An 18,697-nucleotide genomic window follows, 5' to 3' on the forward strand; every position below is an offset into this window, starting at 1 on the left:
ATAATATTGTACAAAATGAATTTTCTGACGATATTCAGTGCGTGTATGGTGGGAGATGATATCAGTAGAAGACTTGGATATCGGTTGGCTCGTCAGAAAATTTTGATTGGGCGCATTTAAATACACCCGAACATCGACCGTTGTTAGTGCTGAATGGTCAGATACAGGAAGAATTCTATTGTTTCGATGCCTGTATATCGGACCATTCAGCTCTACACGTGTGTATTGAAATGAACCATCTTTCCTGGAAAGATTGTAATTATAACGTCTGAATCAGTTGGTTGATGTGGTCTGACCACCCCCGGAGGGCACTGTGTAAAACCCCACTCCATTAATTGCTGCTGAAGAACTGATCCCTGCCATGCTCAAGTCACTGTGCAAACACCAATCGGCAGCTCTTTAATCCCACGGTTGCCAGTTCCAGGGTGTGATTAATGCCAACGGCTGGTCTTTTGTTTGCTTGTGTAAACATGCCTTGTGTACCCGGGGTCGCTACGTGCTGCTGCGGAGAAGCCAGGAGAGCTCCCCCAAGCCCTTATATAGACAGGCCAGGGGAGAGGTATGTGGGGAAGTTGATCTGCTACCTAAGCGCTCATTATTAATTACAGACGGAGCACAAAACAGAGCTGTGATGGAGAGAGGTGTGTATATACTGGGGTGGCATTAGCCAACATGGACTCAATCCACCAACGCTTCGGAATCTCACTGTGATCAACATCTGAGAATATAGTATATTTATAGTAAGGTGCATCTCTCTCTGTGTCTCTAGCTAAGTTAGGCATTCCTTCTGTGTGTATTTATACATATGGGAGGAAGGAGGTGCCATATTGTTTCCCTTACACAGTATAGTATGATGGTATAGCTTATTGTGTGCCCAGAACATTCCTTCTCTGTATATTTGTATTTATACATATGGGAGGAGGGAGGTGCCATATTGATTCCATTAGACAGTACAGTATGAGGGTATAGCTTATTGTGTGCCCAGAACATTCCTTCTCTGTATATTTGTATTTATACATATGGGAGGAGGGAGGTGCCATATTGATTCCCTTAGACAGTACAGTATGAGGGTATAGTTTACTGTGCCCAGAACATTCCTTCTCTGTATATTTGTATTTATACATATGGGAGGAGGAGGTGCCATATTGATTCCCTTAGACAGTACAGTATGAGGGTATAGCTTATTGTGTGCCCAGAACATTCCTTCTCTGTATAGGTGTATTTAAACATACGGATGGGAGGTGCCATTATTCTTTAGACAGTACAGAGTGATAGTGTAGCTAAATATGCATATTTGCAGAGTGGGAGCTGCCATACTGCTTATTAAAGCATCATAATGATCAATAGAGGGGACAAGACTATTGGCAAGTAAAATTTCTAGCAAGATGACTCCGACTACTACATATAAATGTACCCTGGACACTTCCAACACACCCCAGATGAGACCCATTACAGCTAAAAAAAACGACCAATTCCCCTACATCCCATTAATAAGTCCTGGGCCTCTTCAGTGACGGGGCCCGGAGAGGGCAGTGTATGAGGAAGCAGCACTAGTACAGTAGTTAATGGCAATGGCAGCTGTAAATCTGAGGTGGTGCAGTTTAACTGGAGTGGTTGTACTCTCTATGCATTCGCAAAAGAAGTACTAGCTCTTAAATACTTGCAGGTGAAATGCAGCAGTGGCTGACACTGTATCACTCGGCTCTCCTCTCTCTATCGATTTCACTTAAACCAACATCATTTCTTGTGCATGACTATAATAAAAGTGTCCCAGAGCGATGACACAGTGTATAACAAAGATGGAGTCAGTGCGCTGCTGGCCGTTTCACCTCCCTTGCTTGCCTGGTGGCTCAGTCTGCTCAAGGAGGGGCCTGCTGGATAATTACTCCTGATACTGATGTGCTGCAGCGCTGCGCTTACAGGATCGGAGTCTCTCGCTCGTGATCAGAATTCATCAACAGCCCAGTCATAAAGAGAACTGCAGTGTGTAACCCCTTCCTAGCTGGACATGTCCAATCTGTACTGTAGCCTGGGTGGCAGCGGAAGGGTTAAATAGAAGCACACTGAGCCCACAGGTAGGTACAGTTTATCCCATCCGCTGCCAATCAAATGTGGTTCAGAGACAACTCAACAGAAGTTACCCAGGCTGATATACTGCACCCTATATGCGGAGGGGTTCAATACAACCTATATGTGGAGGTGGGGCCAATAGAACAGATACATCAGAATGAATTAGGACTAGCATCACTCCACATTGCCCACTGATTTTACTATGCAGTGATGCATCATGGGAAGCCACTCACTGCAGCACATTGAGCTTCTAACTTGCCTTTTAAATGCTGGGGTGAATGGAGGAGGGGGGGGATCAGAGTGAAATGTGTTGGATGTGATAGGGCTGATCATTTATAAAATGAGGCAACTACAGAGGCAAACTGGCCAGAGCAGCGGCACCATCTCTATATCTTTACTGCAGGCTTAGGCTGTGGCGGGGCACTTACCAGGAGCACCCCCTACTGAGGCACCCAAGGATCATCAGAGTCACAGATAATGGCAAGCACATGTGTAAGGGCTGAAGGGCTGGGATAAAGGACCAAGGAATTGCTATGGAGGAGTTCAGGTTTAATGCATGAGACACAGGCTGTGCAGCATCAATCAGTCTGTCTGCATTCCTTAGCAACCGCATCCAGACACAGACTATCCCTTTATCTCTTTTTCTAGCTCACATGCTGAGTAATGGCATACAACAAGCTATTCCCCCTCTAAGGGAAACAATAGGACACCTCCCAACCAAATGTATAAATACAAATATACAGAGAAGGAATGTTCTGGGCACACAATAAGCTATACCCTCATACTGTACTGTCTAAGGGAATCAATATGGCACCTCCTCCCATATGTATAAATACAAATATACAGAGAAGGAATGTTCTGGGCACACAATAAGCTATACCCTCATACTGTACTGTCTAAGGGAATCAATATGGCACCTCCTCCCATATGTATAAATACAAATATACAGAGAAGGAATGTTCTGGGCACACAATAAGCTATACCCTCATACTGTACTGTCTAAGGGAATCAATATGGCACCTCCCTCCTCCCATATGTATAAATACAAATATACAGAGAAGGAATGTTCTGGGCACACAATAAGCTATACCCTCATACTGTACTGTCTAAGGGAATCAATATGGCACCTCCCTCCTCCCATATGTATAAATACAAATATACAGAGAAGGAATGTTCTGGGCACACAATAAGCTATACCCTCATACTGTACTGTCTAAGGGAATCAATATGGCACCTCCTCCCATATGTATAAATACAAATATACAGAGAAGGAATGTTCTGGGCACACAATAAGCTATACCCTCATACTGTACTGTCTAAGGGAATCAATATGGCACCTCCTCCCATATGTATAAATACAAATATACAGAGAAGGAATGTTCTGGGCACACAATAAGCTATACCCTCATACTGTACTGTCTAAGGGAATCAATATGGCACCTCCTCCTCCCATATGTATAAATACAAATATACAGAGAAGGAATGTTCTGGGCACACAATAAGCTGTACCTTCATACTGTACTGTCTAAGGGAATCAATATGGCACCTCTCTCCTCCCATATGTATAAATAGAAATTTACAGGTTTATAAGACCACTTTCAGCCCAGGGCTCTGTCAACGAAGTGGAGTGGTGTCACACTCGTTTATATGTTATAGATACTGCTGCCTTACAATGCTGGGGTCCTGGGTTTGATTACAGCCAGGGCACTATCTGCAAGGAGTGTGTATGTTCTCTCCATCTCTGCTCAGGTTTCCTCCAGGTACTTTAGTTGCCCAAAACAGGCAGGTTAAATGTCTCCCAATAAAACTGCCCTCACTATGCGAGGATGGGACTTTAGATTGTGAGATTTACTGGGGTAGGGACCGATGTAAAATCTCTGTATTGCTCTGCGGAAATATGCCAGCGTTATATAACTACCGGGAAATAAATAGTTACTTTTCTTGGCATTGCGCAGGTTATGGAGGAAATCAGGTTACTTGCTTTATTACTACTGCCATCTGGTGGTGATGGTGCACAGCTGCACTAATATAAGAGCCGGTGTACAACTGCACATATACACTAGTTCTATCCAATAATTCATAGGAATCAACAAGACCAAGACCGATTAAGGTGGAGACTTACCTTTTCCATCTGTGGCAGAAGCCTCCTGTAGATGTCTGATGGACCTGTCAGAACACACAAACCATGAGGGGATTCCAGAAGTGTCTGCCTGTTTTTAATCATGATTAATAAGGTAACCAGAAGCTTAATTCTCCAGTCTTTGCCATGAACACACTTTGCCCAATGGACACCTTTTGCCCACAAACACACCAAGACTCACAACTCAAGACCGACCCAACATCCGTGTCTTGAGTTGGGTGGGTGTGTTTGTATCCAGCTAAAAGGACAAGTAACACCATGAAATGCCCTAGAAGATTATTTATATACTTCCCAAGCAGCATAGTTACCCAAGACATACCATAAAACTGGGAAGAGGATGGCTCCGCAGCACAGAAAGTCCACCAGGAACAGGATATCTTTCCACAGCCCGTATTCTGTCGTGCCTTCCTCTGTGGATTCGATGATGATATATGCCACATTGGCGAGCACCTGCCAATCAGAATATCACTTGGTAACTCACGGAGAAATCATGGAGGGAATCCCATCACTTAGGAAATCAGGTATTGAATACATTCAAATCTGAGGGGGATCATCTGATCCAGAATCACAGGAACCCCCCATTTAGCTACATTATTCATAACCACAGGTCAGAACCCAACACTCTTAAAGGGGAAGTCTAATGATGGGTGTTTTGTGCAGTCTCCTTTCAAGGCAGTCATATTATTTGCTGGATCCAGCTCATTTAACAAGGGTAACCCCTGCCATTGACTTTTCCGGGAACTGCAATGAAAACCTTCTGAGAGATCTGCTGAAATTGCTGCCTCTAACGCCCAATTACTCAACGTCGCTTAGATCCCTTTCCTCCTCTTAAGCAGAACCCTCCTATTCTTTTATCTGCCGCTAGTAATTTGTTCGCACTGTGAACAGGGAGTAAATTATTTCTTCCCCGATAGACGATTAAAACGACCTTGAAAATACTTGCGCGAACGACTTATACTTCCTTTTAGGCTGTTCTTCAATTCCTCAGTTCCTCTATACTCATATTCATTTTGCCTGTGATGTTCTGTACTTTTACCATTTATTGAACATGGCTTCCATTCTTAAATACACTTAGCCCAGCCCTCTTGTGTTACATTTCTTTCCCGATGGAGCTATTGCCAAGCCTGCAGTGATTTGTGCTCATTAGTGCCCTTGCACGGAGCACTTCATCTGGGGCAATTGCTGCAGCAGTTTATGTCAAGCTTCATGTACATACATAGCCCTTATCGGGCTGATCTGCTCTGGTCATACCCAGTGGAAGTTACAGTAGAATGGAGCCATTGAGCAACTCAAGTTCCTCTGAACATCACCAAAATGTTATAGGTCTGTTTGTTGGAATATTATTGTAAATGGCTAGGAGACTCAGCAATTGCTGATGCTGCATTTGGCTACAAGCTTGTATGGATGTCACAAGGAAAACTGTGGGGTTTCCCTTGCTGTGAGTAGGGAAAACCAGCGCAAAGAGTTTATTTTGGGAAGAGGATGATGGCACACAAGCATACTGTGCAGCATAAATAAACACTGCATATCTGCCCACTTGATGCACACAGACGTGTATATATATATATAATTATATATAAAATCCCTCCAATGTCGGCACTCCAGAATCAGTCACGCTTGAGTCAGAAGATCAATATCATAAAGGTTTATTAGGATAGACCCATATATATATATATATATATATATATATATATATATATTACACACATATAATCATCCATTTCCTTAGTGTCATGTAGCAAAGTGCTGCTTTCCATGCACCACCCCTTTAAATCTGTGCCGATACTTGTACCTGTTTGCAGTGGAGAAGGCAGAACCTAAAGAAAAGAGATGGTCGTGTATGGGAATCTTGAGTTTCTACCAACTAAAGGTGGCCATACACGCGCCGATAAAAGCTGCCGACAGACCGAGTCGGCAGCTTATTGGCCCGTGTATGGGGGCCCCCGACGGGCTTCCCCGATCGAGATCTGCCCGAAAGTCGGCCAGATCTCGATCGGATGGGATTAAAAATCCCGTCGGATCACGGCCGCATCTGTTCGTTGATGCGGTCCCGCGATCCGACCGCCCATTTGCGAACGCTAGGATCCGATCGTTGGGCCCTAGGGCCCACGATCTGATCAGCCCGATATTGCCCACCTCAAGGTGGGCATATCGGAGGGAGATCCGCTCGTTTGGCGATGTCGCCAAACGAGCGGATCTATCCATGTATGGCCACCTTAAAGGTGTCCATACAAACCAATATTTATTGTATGAAAGATGTTTCGTACGATAATCTGTGCATGTGGTGTGGGAGACAAGGCGACCGATATCTGTAAAAATCCTTGTCCATTGGGCAGGACTGAAAATTTTGATAGGGCACCTTTGAAGGTGCTGAAGATCGTAACATTAATGCTGAATCGTCAGATAGAGCTAAAGGATTCTTTTTGTTTTTACCTGTATATCGGACGATTCCACTCGTAGAGATACGCTCGTTTGGCGATTTCACCAAACGAGCGATCTCCCCGATATTCCCATGTAGGTGGGCGATATCGGGCTGATACGATCCTTGTTGACCACAAGGAGACACAGCTGAGCAACACAGTTGATTTAAAACCATGCAGATCTTTCTCCTTTTCCCTAAAAAGAAACTATCGGATCCTAATGCAGGCAATACGTGAAATTGGATCACAGACCACATCAACAGATGCAATCAAGATCCGATGGAATTTTTAACCCTGCCTGATCGACATCTGGCTAATTTTCAGCCAGATATTGATAGGGGAAGCACATCGGAGGGCCCCACACATGGCCAATAGGCTGCCGACTCATTCTGTCAGCAGCTTTTATCGGCCCGTGTATGGCCAGCTTAAAGGTTAGTAGTGTGGATGAAAGATCTTTTCTTTCTTTTGGGAAAGATCATAATTGTAGTTTGTATGGCCACCTTCAAAGGGGTTGTTCACCCTTGAGCTAACTTTTAGAATGATGTAGAGAGGGATATTCTGAGACAATTTACAATTGTTTTTTATTTTTTATTATTTGTTGTTTTTGAGTTATTTAGCTTTTTATTCAGCAGCTCTCCAATTTTCAATTTCAGCAATCTGGTTTCTATGGTCCAAATTACCCAGGCAACCATGCATTGATTTGAAAAAGAGCCTGGAATATGAATAGGAGAGGCCTGAATAGAAAGATGACTTATAAAAGCTAGTAATAACAATACATTTGTAGCCTCACAGAGCATTTGCTTTTAGATGGGGTCAGTGACGCCCATTTAAAAGCTGGAAAGAGTGAAAAGGCAAATAATTTTAAAAACTGTAACAAATTAAGACTAATTAAAAAGTTTCTTAGAATTGGCTATTCTATAACATACTAAAAGTTAACTTAAGGAGAAAGATCTGCATGGTTTTAAATCGACTGTGTTGCTCAGATGTGCCTCCTTGTGGTCAACAGACCAAATCAAAACAAGAACCATTAGCATGGATTTTGGCTATAGAGCCAACTTCAGATCGGCTATGATCAGCCCATTTTAATTGTCAGAGAGTAATCAGAGAGATGATACAGCAGTGCTATAGGTGTAAAGCTTGCCAGACACTCCTGGAGTTGTAGTTAGACATTAGTTAGTTGGTACCCCGCAAGAAATTATGCTTCTTTAACACAGTTGAGTAGCCCTGTTGTTGGCAATTCCAGCTGAACAAGACTGGCAGCTTTTCAGCTTTTGCCATAGTTTCTGTGACTATTTCCCAACAAAAATGTAACCGGGCCAAGTGAAGGTCAAATCTTGTGAAGTCAGGTCAGACTAAATGCTACAGTGTAGTAAATAAAGTGTTTTGTACATTGACAGAACTCTCTGATTTAAAGGCTACAATCTCTGCTGCTTGACAAAACGTAGTATGGGCAACAAATGTGTTTTTTATAAAGATAGCTATAATGTCAGACAGAATGACCCAGACTGCAGCGGAGGAAACGGAAGCAGACACAAAGCACAGTAAAGAAGTGCAGGACATGTGCTCCACCATCATACCTGCAGGGGAATGACGATCATGAAGATTTTCTTGTCCTTGTCAGAGAGTATGTGTTTCACAAAGGCCCAGCCTGTTCCAATTAGAGCGATGGTGATGAAAAGCAAGGCTCCTTTTAACCTAAAAGATCAGGAGGGATAAAGGAATTAAGTCTGGCTCCCAGATGGAAGGAAGTTTTGAAGCAGTGTAAATTCACTCAAATCAGTGTATTTATCAAATGCCGAGAATAAATAACAATCTCATACAAGTGAATAGAGCTTGGCAGTTTACTCTTTCATAGGCTCTGAAATGTCATGCAGAAATGGGAAAATGGGATTCAACTGATTATATATATATTTTATACACAGATTTACATCATGCCTCAAATTAGGAGCAATCCATGATAGTCTGCCTCTGATACACGAGCCATTTCCCTACTAGCTTTAGGCATTAGTCCCCTCACTTGTGATGTATTTTGGAATTTGAAGTTCCTCTGATTTGAAGTTTTAAGTTTGCTTTCATCTTCTGCCTTTTTCTAGCAAATAATTGCTTTGTGAGGTTGCAGTTTTATTTTGTATTATTTATCGTTCAATTTAGTCCTCTACTATTTATCTTTCAGTCTCTCACACAAATCACAGTCTGGTTGCTAGGGGAAATTGGACCCTAGCATAAATAGATAGCTGTAGAGCTGCTAAACAAAAAAAGTTAAAAACACAACTAAAAAATGAAGACCATTTGCAAAGTGTCTTAGAATATTAAAGGTATGCAACATACTAAAAGTTAATTGAAAGCCGAACTATCCCTTTAACCCCAGCATAACTTAAGTGAATGAAATGGCTCATACTTACAAGTGCATAATGTAATAAACCACCGCCCAGCCTTCAATTGGAAATCCCTGGGATGAAATGTAGTGGTAGTCAATCTAGAAGACAAAAAGAGGGGAGACAGAAACAATTTAAGACAAGGCAGGTCATTCCAGAATCCACAATTTGCTGCAAATAAATTGTGTAACTCGCTAGTCAATAGTGAGTTACTGACAGTTCCATGAGCTGTAAAAAAAACACTCTGTCTTTGGCTTCATGCTTTCATACCTCGATGACTTATAATATCCTTATATTTTAAAATAGGGGGTATTTTATTCACTATGGGGGTTATTTATCAAAGCTCAAGAGGTTTTTTTTTTAACTTCAAATGAACTTGAATGGTATCTTATTTAAAAAAAGCTCGAATGGCAAAAAACAGATTCTGCGAGTTGGAGTCCCGCAACCTGAAAAAGTGAATTAATCGTTTTTTTAGTGAGTTTTTGGGCAAGACCCTATGGTTCAAGGGACCTCTGTCATTGACTCCTACAAGACCTTGACAGGTTTTAGATGGTGTTTTTTCAGATTTGAACTATATATCCAGGGTTGGGGTATAAAAAATCTTGAATATTCAAGTTTCTTTTTTTTAACCTGAAAATTTGAGTTTTGACCAAAATATAGAACTCGAAAACTCTAATTTTCATAGAAATAAAAAACAACTCGAACCTTAATAAATCTGCCTTTATATACATCCCTTGGATTGGATTTTTAATTAGCAAATCGGTGGAAAGGTTTCTATTAGAAACATACATTTATTATCTATGGTCACATCTGGGGTAGAGGGAGGAGAAAAAAATATTTTCAGATGATAACAGTTTAGTGGCAGTTTTGCCAATTTGTGAATTTTTAGAACAGGACACTTACAGCATGGAAAACCAGTGACAATGACTTTGTGAAAGGCAGCGCAGCCATCAGCCAGTGGATCTTGAACACGTCACTCCTCGAATATAAACAGAACTGTATGTTAGCAGTTAATACACGACATGCACCAAACAAGTGGTGTGTGTATACAGGTAGTAGCCTCTGGGCACAAGCAGTGCAAATACTATCATGTCATGGGTATACAGATGTCACAAGAATGAAGTAAGCTCTGGACTCTTTGCATGGAAAGCCTACACTGGCCATTTAACTGTTCAATGTTTAGCAAGATTTCCATGGGTCAAATCTACCAAGTCTGCTATTGGCCAACTCATAATATATGAAACCCAGATAAACTCTTAGGTATCCCCAGACTCCCAACTAAAATTAAATGGCCAAATGTCAACTGGTTGAACTTTAGGGCAGGACACCATGTTCATGATACATGTGGAAAGTGTCACTATCACTATGTACTAAATGGATCTGATCTGATATTTTCTTGAGGTTACCCAGAATCCATAGCTGTGAAAAACATTGTTATGATTTGACGGTGGATCTGTTTTGTTTGTTTGTTTATTTTTGTTTATTTGTTTTCTCTGGATTTAGGAACAGTGCAAAGCCATCATGGTTGACAAATATTCTACAGCAAACAAGAAATGGATCCGCACATCAAGATGATGAAGGGAGGTTTATCCCCCCGAAACGTTGATCACGAGGTGATATAATAAAGAGGGGTGTCCCCCCAACTGCTGATCATAGCGTGTGTGCGGATCCGTTTCTTGTTTGCTGTTGCTAAGGGACCTGGCCGGGGTCGACGGAGAACCAGCACCACCAACGCAGTGAGAGGAAAGGCGAGTGTGCGGTAGGAACACATATTACTGACAAATATTCTACACCTGCGTTTCCTGAGGATGTGAACCCAAACCAGGCCAGCCACAAAGAAGAAGAGAGCCATGGAGATGTAGAGCTTGGGCAGCGGGATTTCGTCTGCGGACAAGTAGCTTTCCGTGTTCTTCTCTACGATTTTGATCTGTAGCGCAACAGAGAGGCAAGTTATTATGCTGCGGTTTCCAAAACAAATCCAGATGTCGTCAATTAGCATATAAATTATCAGCACAGTGGGGCATGTTCGAACGGAATAATGCACTGAAGTGGGTGTGGCCTGTTGCTAGAGTACACATGTGTAGACATTTATGAGCGAGTGATTGCAATAGGTGGGACTTATGGTGGCCATAGACGCAAAGATAATATCGTACAAAACTAATTTTCGTACGATATTCGGTGCATGTATGGTGGGAAAAGAGGCGACTGATTTTGGCAGAAGACTTGAATATCGGTTGGCTCGTTGATCGAGCTGGATGGAAAATTTTGATTGAAGGCACCCAAACATCGGTCATTGTTAGTGCTGAATCATCAGATACAGGTAGAATTCTATTGTTTCTATATGTATATCTGACGATTCAGCTCTACACGTGTGTATTAAAACAAATGATCTTTCTTGGAAAGATCTTTTCCAAGAAAGATCATAATTGTTACATCTATGGCCAGCTTTACTAGGGTATCAAAACCTCAATCGCAATTCTTAAAGGGGAACCCTATATAGGTCACCCTTCAGTGAGGCAAACTGCTAATACTGAGGACCTTGTATAAAAATGCACTTTTGATCCATTTCCCAAGTGGCCCCTGTACGGGCAATTTACGGTATAGCATACTCTGCAAAAGTAATAAGCAATGCAGGAGATGCTTGGGTAATGGATCAAACATGGAGGAAGCAGTGCCCTGGAAGAAAATATCCCAAATCGGTGTGATTCTTATGGAAGACAAGTGTGTGAGCTTTCAAGAGACAAATGTTTGGATTTCAGCCACCACCACCACTGTATTTTACATCACATCAGCTTTAACGCCCCACCATGATAATAGCTTACTCACATCCAGGCTAAAGGCATGTTGTTTCCCAATATTGCTGTTTCCAGCGCAGCTATGGAAATACAAACTGTAAAGTCCCTCCAGCTCTTCTGAACTGATGTTAAATGAGAACTGAAATAAAAAGGCAGGGAAGGAGAAGGCAGAAAGATTATTCTGATTATTCTGGAGAGCAAATTGAGCTCTCAAAGGCATTAATACTATGAGCATCAGACTCATACCCACCTGAAATGAGGCAACTCCCTTTTCCACGTGCATAGTGGCATCATATGCAATAGGACCCTGCAACAGAGACATTATCCCGTTTATAGGTTATTTATTAAGGCATCATTTTGCTATTTTAAAAAGGATTCCTATATGAGAGGTCTTATCTGCATCTCTTCAGGTTTCAATGTCCAATGACAGAACAAAACAGTACTTTTAAAATCTAGGACAAAGTGATTTAGGCCCGTCTTGTACATGCCAGAGAGCAGCTATTCCCTGTGTAAGCCTCTGCAAAGTGCTATTTATGATAACCTTTTGTACAAAGATGTATGTTAGGAATTTTTCCTCAATGAGACAGAGTGAGAGTCAGCTGCTGTCACTCAGCCACAAGTTAATCAAGGCAATGACAATAGCATCAGGATCAGTAGGTTGTATGTTCCGGATAACCAAGTAGTTGTCATTATAGATGTGGATCTGTAAGCAAGTCAGCGTCTCTCGGTGCAAGAGAGATATTCCCATACAATGAAACACAAACAGGACTCCATTATACAGAGCATTTGCACTGTTTAGGGTGTAACATTCTCTTAAGCTGGCCATAGACTCACAGATCCTATCGTACGAATTGAGGATTCGTACGATTTTCGGATCGTGTCTGGAGAGTGCCGACATCTTTCGTCCGGCGGAGACCGAGCGGATCTTTGTGTCTATGGCCACCTTTACACTTGCATTGATGCTTGGAAGTAGCAATGGCACCAAGCCACTGCACTATTGCTATATACTGTGCATAAAACTATGAATGAAGGGTAAGTTCACCTTAAAAAAAAAAAAAAAGAAAAGGACCAACTGCAACCTGTATTAAATGATCACTATCTACATAAACAGAGCTGCCACTTAACGTGGTGCTTAAGACATTACTGGGCACACAAACAAGCACTCTTAAGGGAGCAGTTTACCTTTATATGAACTTTTAATATGATGCAATGGAAGATGAATAGGGGAGGGCCTGAATAGAAAGATAAGTTATAAAATGTAACGATGGCTAACAATTACCTTTTGCTCTTTCTCTTTCTTTTCCACGGTTTTCTTTTGATCGGCATCTTGTGCAGCATCTTTTTCATTCTTTGTACCAGCCTCAGCGGCGGCTTCTTTGGCTTTTTCCGAAGTGTCTTCTTTCTTTTTGTCAGCATCTTCTGCAGCTTCTTGAAAACAAAAAATCCAAAATATCTTATTTACAATTGGTGCTTGCTAGCACTTCATTCTCCTGGAAAGATTCTGTTTATGTGCAGAGACTATGATGTGCGGCAGTAAGGCTACAAAGTAACTCCAGCTGAAATAATAAAAACGTGTACCACCACAAAGCAAGTCCCAAAAACCAGAAAGCTCTAAACCTGGGTAGCTTAGCTTAGGGCTGTTACTCTCCCACAGAAACCATAGCTTTCCTTCTGCTATATATTAACAAAAAACACCTTTATTATTACCTGTATCTCGGCGGCTCATCTTGGCAGGAAGTGGTGCAGGTTGTTCAGCAGTTGAGTCGTTTTTGGGGGGCTCTTCAGTCTTCTCCGAGATAGAGACAAGGGGCATATCATGTTTGGCGCTGCTAACATAAACACTAACAAAAAGAAACGGATAAGGAAATTGTAACAGCATAACTAAAGCTGAAACCACTAAATTATTTAGACTTCCAATGGACCATCACAGGTCCAATGTGTACCCACCTGGAGAGAGTTGTATCAATAGGCCAAAAATGTCCTTGCCCAATGGTATTAATATCAATCAATCGGGTATCAATCAGGCCTCATATATAGGCCAATAAATTACAGGTTCTGTCTGGATAAGGGCATGTCAGCAACAAATATAGGCCCATGTATGGCTGCTCAAATGAGAACTAAACTTATGCCATGCTTTAACCAATGGCTCTCTTGCTGAAAACAATCGAGTTACTAAATCAGTCCATATCCCATTTATATTAAGAGGAAAAACTCACAGTTTCCTGGTGAAATCCATCTTGAGGAGCATAATGGAAACGTCTGTTGGGGGATTCTTCAGTATACAAGAATGAATCTCCTGGTCCTGCAAGAAAACGGGTTAATAATTCAAATTTGCCCAGCATTCTTGAATACAATTGTGGATTATCCCAAGACAAGTGCATTACAACTGTTATACAAAATCCCCAAGTTTAGGATGCCCAGGCTCCTTGCCAGGGGTTGCTGGCAGTTAAAGTGCAAACAAAGACAAAAGGAAATCCCGGTGCTTCATAGAGATTTTAACACTACTTTGTTTACATAGTAAGTTAGGTTGAAAAAAAAAGACACGTTCATCAAGTTCAACTTTTTAACTATTTTTAACCTGCCTAACTGCCAGTTTGTTTACCTTTTAATATACTTTTTTTTATTGTTCAATTTGCTGTATGCAAAAGAAGAATACATAGACAGTACAGTATGAGGGTATAGCTTATTGTGTGCCCAAAACATTCCTTCTCTGTATATTTGTATTTATACATATGGGAGGAGGTGCCATATTGATTCCCTTAGACAGTACAGTATGAGGGTATAGCTTATTGTGTGCCCAGAACATTCCTTCTCTGTATATTTGTATTTATACATATGGGAGGAGGTGCCAAATTGTTTCCCTTATACAGTACAGTATGAGGGTATAGCTTATTGTGTGCCCAGAACATTCCTTCTCTGTATATTTGTATTTATACATATGGGAGGAGGAAGGTGTCATATTGATTCCCTTAGACAGTACAGTATGAGGGTATAGCTTATTGTGTGCCCAGAACATTCCTTCTCTGTATATTTGTATTTATACATATGGGAGGAGGTGCCATATTGATTCCCTTAGACAGTACAGTACAAGGGTATAGCTTATTGTGTGCCCAGAACATTCCTTTTCTTTATATTTGTATTTATACATATGGGAGGAGGGAGGTGCCATATTGATTCCCTTAGACAGTACAGTATGAGGGTATAGCTTATTGTGTGCCCAGAACATTCCTTCTCTGTATATTTGTATTTATACATATGGGAGGAGGTGCCATATTGTTTCCCTTAGACAATACAGTATGAGGGTATAGCTTATTGTGTGCCCAGAACATTCCTTCTCTGTATATTTGTATTTATACATATGGGAGGAGGGAGGTGCCATATTGATTCCCTTAGACAGTACAGTATGAGGGTATAGCTTATTGTGTGCCCAGAACATTCCTTCTCTGTATATTTGTATTTATACATATGGGAGGAGGTGCCATATTGTTTCCCTTAGACAGTACAGTATGAGGGTATAGCTTATTGTGTGCCCAGAACATTCCTTCTCTGTATATTTGTATTTATACATATGGGAGGAGGGAGGTGCCATATTGATTCCCTTAGACAGTACAGTATGAGGGTATAGCTTATTGTGTGCCCAGAACATTCCTTCTCTGTATATTTGTATTTATACATATGGGAGGAGGTGCCATATTGATTCCCTTAGACAATACAGTATGAAGGTATAGCCTATTGTGTGCCCAGAACATTCCTTCTCTGTATATTTGTATTTATACATATGGGAGGAGGGAGGTGCCATATTGTTTCCCTTAGACAGCACAGTATGAGGGTATAGCTTATTGTGTGCCCAGTACATTCCTTCTCTGTATATTTGTATTTATACATATGGGAGGAGGGAGGTGCCATATTGTTTCCCATAGACAGTACAGTATGAGGGTATAGCTTATTGTGTGCCCAGAACATTCCTTCTCTGTATATTTGTATTTATACATATGGGAGGAGGGAGGTGCCATATTGTTTCCCTTAGACAGTACAGTATGAGGGTATATTTGTATTCATATACTTAGATTCCCTTTCAGACTGTCACCCACAGACTAGACCATCCCTCCCTTTATTGATCGATCTGCCCATGCCACCTTCATAAAGTAAAGGCCTAAGGGAAAAAAACTTACCAAGTATGTGAAGAATCCGTCATTCCTCGTTCTGTCCAGGCTAAAGCCAAACTGCGGGCAAAGCAGACAAACATTATTATTGGATAGGACACAAGACTTTTTCGGCTGCTTAGCAAAAGTGCATAAGGATTGGAATGTGCCTACTGTCCACCAAAACAGTCATCCCCAGCCAGGAGAAATATTTAGTCCTTAGTTCTGATGGGATGAAAATCTGCACTGCTATTTATCATAGGGTCTTATTTACATAAGCAATATAAAACTGGTTTCCTTTTTGCCAAATGAAAGAAAATCTCCTTCTAAGCAACATCCCAATATCAATGTGTTCCTCAGTCTAACTGGTTTTATAGTTACATGGAATTGTATCTGCTCATCCTTCTCCATTCTCTGGTTCTGACTCTTGTAACAAAGTCAGTTCTCTTCCAGCTGGCTGCTGATTTCAAAACTCAGCACCAGTAGTGCAAAGAACTTTAAAACCACCAGCCCTAAGGGGTTGTTCTCGCCACTGCCTGAAAAGCAGATGAAAAACGTGAACGGCCATAAACAGAGTCAGGAAGTGGTTGGAGTTGGCCCAGAAGTATGAACAAGGGAAGTCAGATGTAACAGGAGGTGTTAGTTCTGTGCCGTGGAAGGTTCATTACTGGCGACTTACTGTGGAACTGTCGTAGTTGGTAAAGTCGCTATTGTCTTTCAGAGAGAAACTGTTAATGGTCACGCTCATGTAACCGTCCTTGAAAAAGCCAAACGTGTTGAGGAGCACTTTCTGCCTGATGTCATCCTGCCAATAAAAAACACAAAGCGTGGTTAGCAAGAGCCCCAGTGATACAAGTAGGTAGTAAGCCTTATCCTTTAAAACTTAATCTTAAATGATATACCCATTAGATTGCTGTACAGTACAGCTGGGGCTCTACTGCTGATGTCACAGGGGTGGCTGCAAGTGGCATGAGGAATTGTCCCTAGTTTAGCCTGTGACCTTCCCCCGGTCCCTAGGATGTGGGCCTGAAGTTCTGGGCCTAAATGCACCCCATTAATATAAATTGCCAGAGCAAACCAATAGGCAGTTCATGTGTCCACGGAGATGCCATGGGGATCTAAATTCAAAACATCAAAGGGTTGATTCACTTTTCAGTTAACTTTTAGTATGTTAAAGAATAGATAATTTCAAGCAACTTTTCAATTGGCCTTCATATTTTATTTTTTTATAAATTTTTGAATGATTTGCCCTCTTCTTCTAACTCTTTCCAGCTTTCAAATCGGGGTCACTGACCCCATCTACAAACAGACGCTGAAATATATTGTTATTGCTACTTTGTATTGCTCATCTTTCTATTCAGACCCTCTCCTATTCATATTCCAGTCTCTTATTCAAATCAGTGCATGGTTGCTAGGGCAATTTGGCCCTTAGCAACCAGATTATCAGTAACTCAGTAATTCAGGGGCAGTTCAGTAATTCAGGCACAGACTAAACGGTTACAATCTTGCAACATTTAGTTGATACATTTCTTTGCAGCATTTCTGGAGTATCAGCAACTATTGTATCAAGTCTAACAGCTGCCTGTAATGAAACCCAGAGATTCTTCTCAGCAGGGACAAACATAAGAAATGTATCGACTAAATGTATCAATGTAGAACAGTTTACAAGGTCGGCGACCCCCCCTCCCAGAGCTGCTTTAGAAGGTGAAAAATGACACTTTAGACTTCAATATTAGAAAAACTGTGACACATATAAAATAGAGAGTAATTGGAAAATATAGAAATTTTTTCATACTCACCGTAATTTCTATTTCCAAGTCACTTCCATGGCAGCATTCACCAACATGGGTTAATCCCGCCTATCAGGTCACTGGACAGGAAAGTGTTAACGATCGGTTTAAATACCTTGCTCCTCCCAGCAATACTCGTCTAGTAACAAGCTCCAGAAGAAGGGAGGGAAGTTGGTGAATGCTGCCATGGAAGTGACTTGGAAATAGAAATTACGGTGAGTATGAAAAAATTTCTATATTTCCCAAGTCACCCATGGCAGACAATTCACCAACATGGGATTTCCCCAAGCTTTAAGAAGGGAGGGACCACTATTGATCAACAAAAAAAAACTTTTATTTAGAATGAACAACAGATTGCAAAATCTTTCTTCCAAACTTTGCATCTTGAGACAACATCACATTCAGTCTATAATGACGAATGAAGGTACAGGAAGACGTCCACCTAGCAGCCTTACAGATGAGGTCTGGCGGGGCCTTGGCTTCCGCCGCCCAGGAAGTAGCCATGGCTCTTGTAGAATGAGCCCTCAGGTCCTTAGGAATCTCATTGCCTGTCAACCGATAAGCTAGAGCAATGCAGGAGACAATCCAGCAGCCAATCGTAGACTTAGCTGGCGCCAAACCCTTTCTAGGGCCCCTCGGAATCAGGAAAAACCTGTCAGATTTTCGCCAATCCTTCGTTCACGTCAGATAATGCGAAACGGCCCTCACCAGGTCCAAAGTATGCCATTCTCGCTCCTTGTCAGACTTTGGAGAAGGGCAGAAGGAAGGTAGTGTAACTTCCAAATCGGCATGAAATTGAGAGATTACTTTTGGAAGAAACTCGAAAGATGGTCTCATAATCACTTTGTCCGGATAGACAACTGTGTCTGGCTCTTTTGCTGACAAAGCAGAAATCTCTCCAACCCTGCAAGCTGAGGTAATAGCGACGAGGAACAGGACTTTCAACGTCGCATGCCAGTCCGAGG

The 18,697-nt window shown here is 41.6% G+C and overlaps 1 protein-coding gene across 1 annotated transcript in view; it reads right to left on the reverse strand.

Annotated features, from left to right (window-relative positions):
- gpr107.L (G protein-coupled receptor 107 L homeolog) overlaps positions 1–18,697 on the reverse strand; it is a 41,862-nt gene that overhangs the window by 13,608 nt on the left and 9,557 nt on the right. The window contains exons 2-14 of the mRNA XM_018241386.2: positions 16,622–16,747; positions 15,973–16,023; positions 14,017–14,102; positions 13,508–13,641; positions 13,080–13,228; positions 12,051–12,107; positions 11,832–11,939; positions 10,799–10,932; positions 9,909–9,984; positions 9,033–9,106; positions 8,208–8,325; positions 4,530–4,660; positions 4,193–4,236 (exon numbers count right to left, since the gene is read on the reverse strand). Coding sequence (XP_018096875.1) covers positions 4,193–4,236; positions 4,530–4,660; positions 8,208–8,325; positions 9,033–9,106; positions 9,909–9,984; positions 10,799–10,932; positions 11,832–11,939; positions 12,051–12,107; positions 13,080–13,228; positions 13,508–13,641; positions 14,017–14,102; positions 15,973–16,023; positions 16,622–16,747 — 1,288 coding nt within the window. The remainder of the gene's footprint in view (positions 1–4,192; positions 4,237–4,529; positions 4,661–8,207; positions 8,326–9,032; positions 9,107–9,908; positions 9,985–10,798; positions 10,933–11,831; positions 11,940–12,050; positions 12,108–13,079; positions 13,229–13,507; positions 13,642–14,016; positions 14,103–15,972; positions 16,024–16,621; positions 16,748–18,697) is intronic.

The sequence above is a fragment of the Xenopus laevis genome, chromosome 8L, assembly GCF_017654675.1.
Source record: "Xenopus laevis strain J_2021 chromosome 8L, Xenopus_laevis_v10.1, whole genome shotgun sequence".
NCBI lineage: Eukaryota > Metazoa > Chordata > Amphibia > Anura > Pipidae > Xenopus > Xenopus laevis.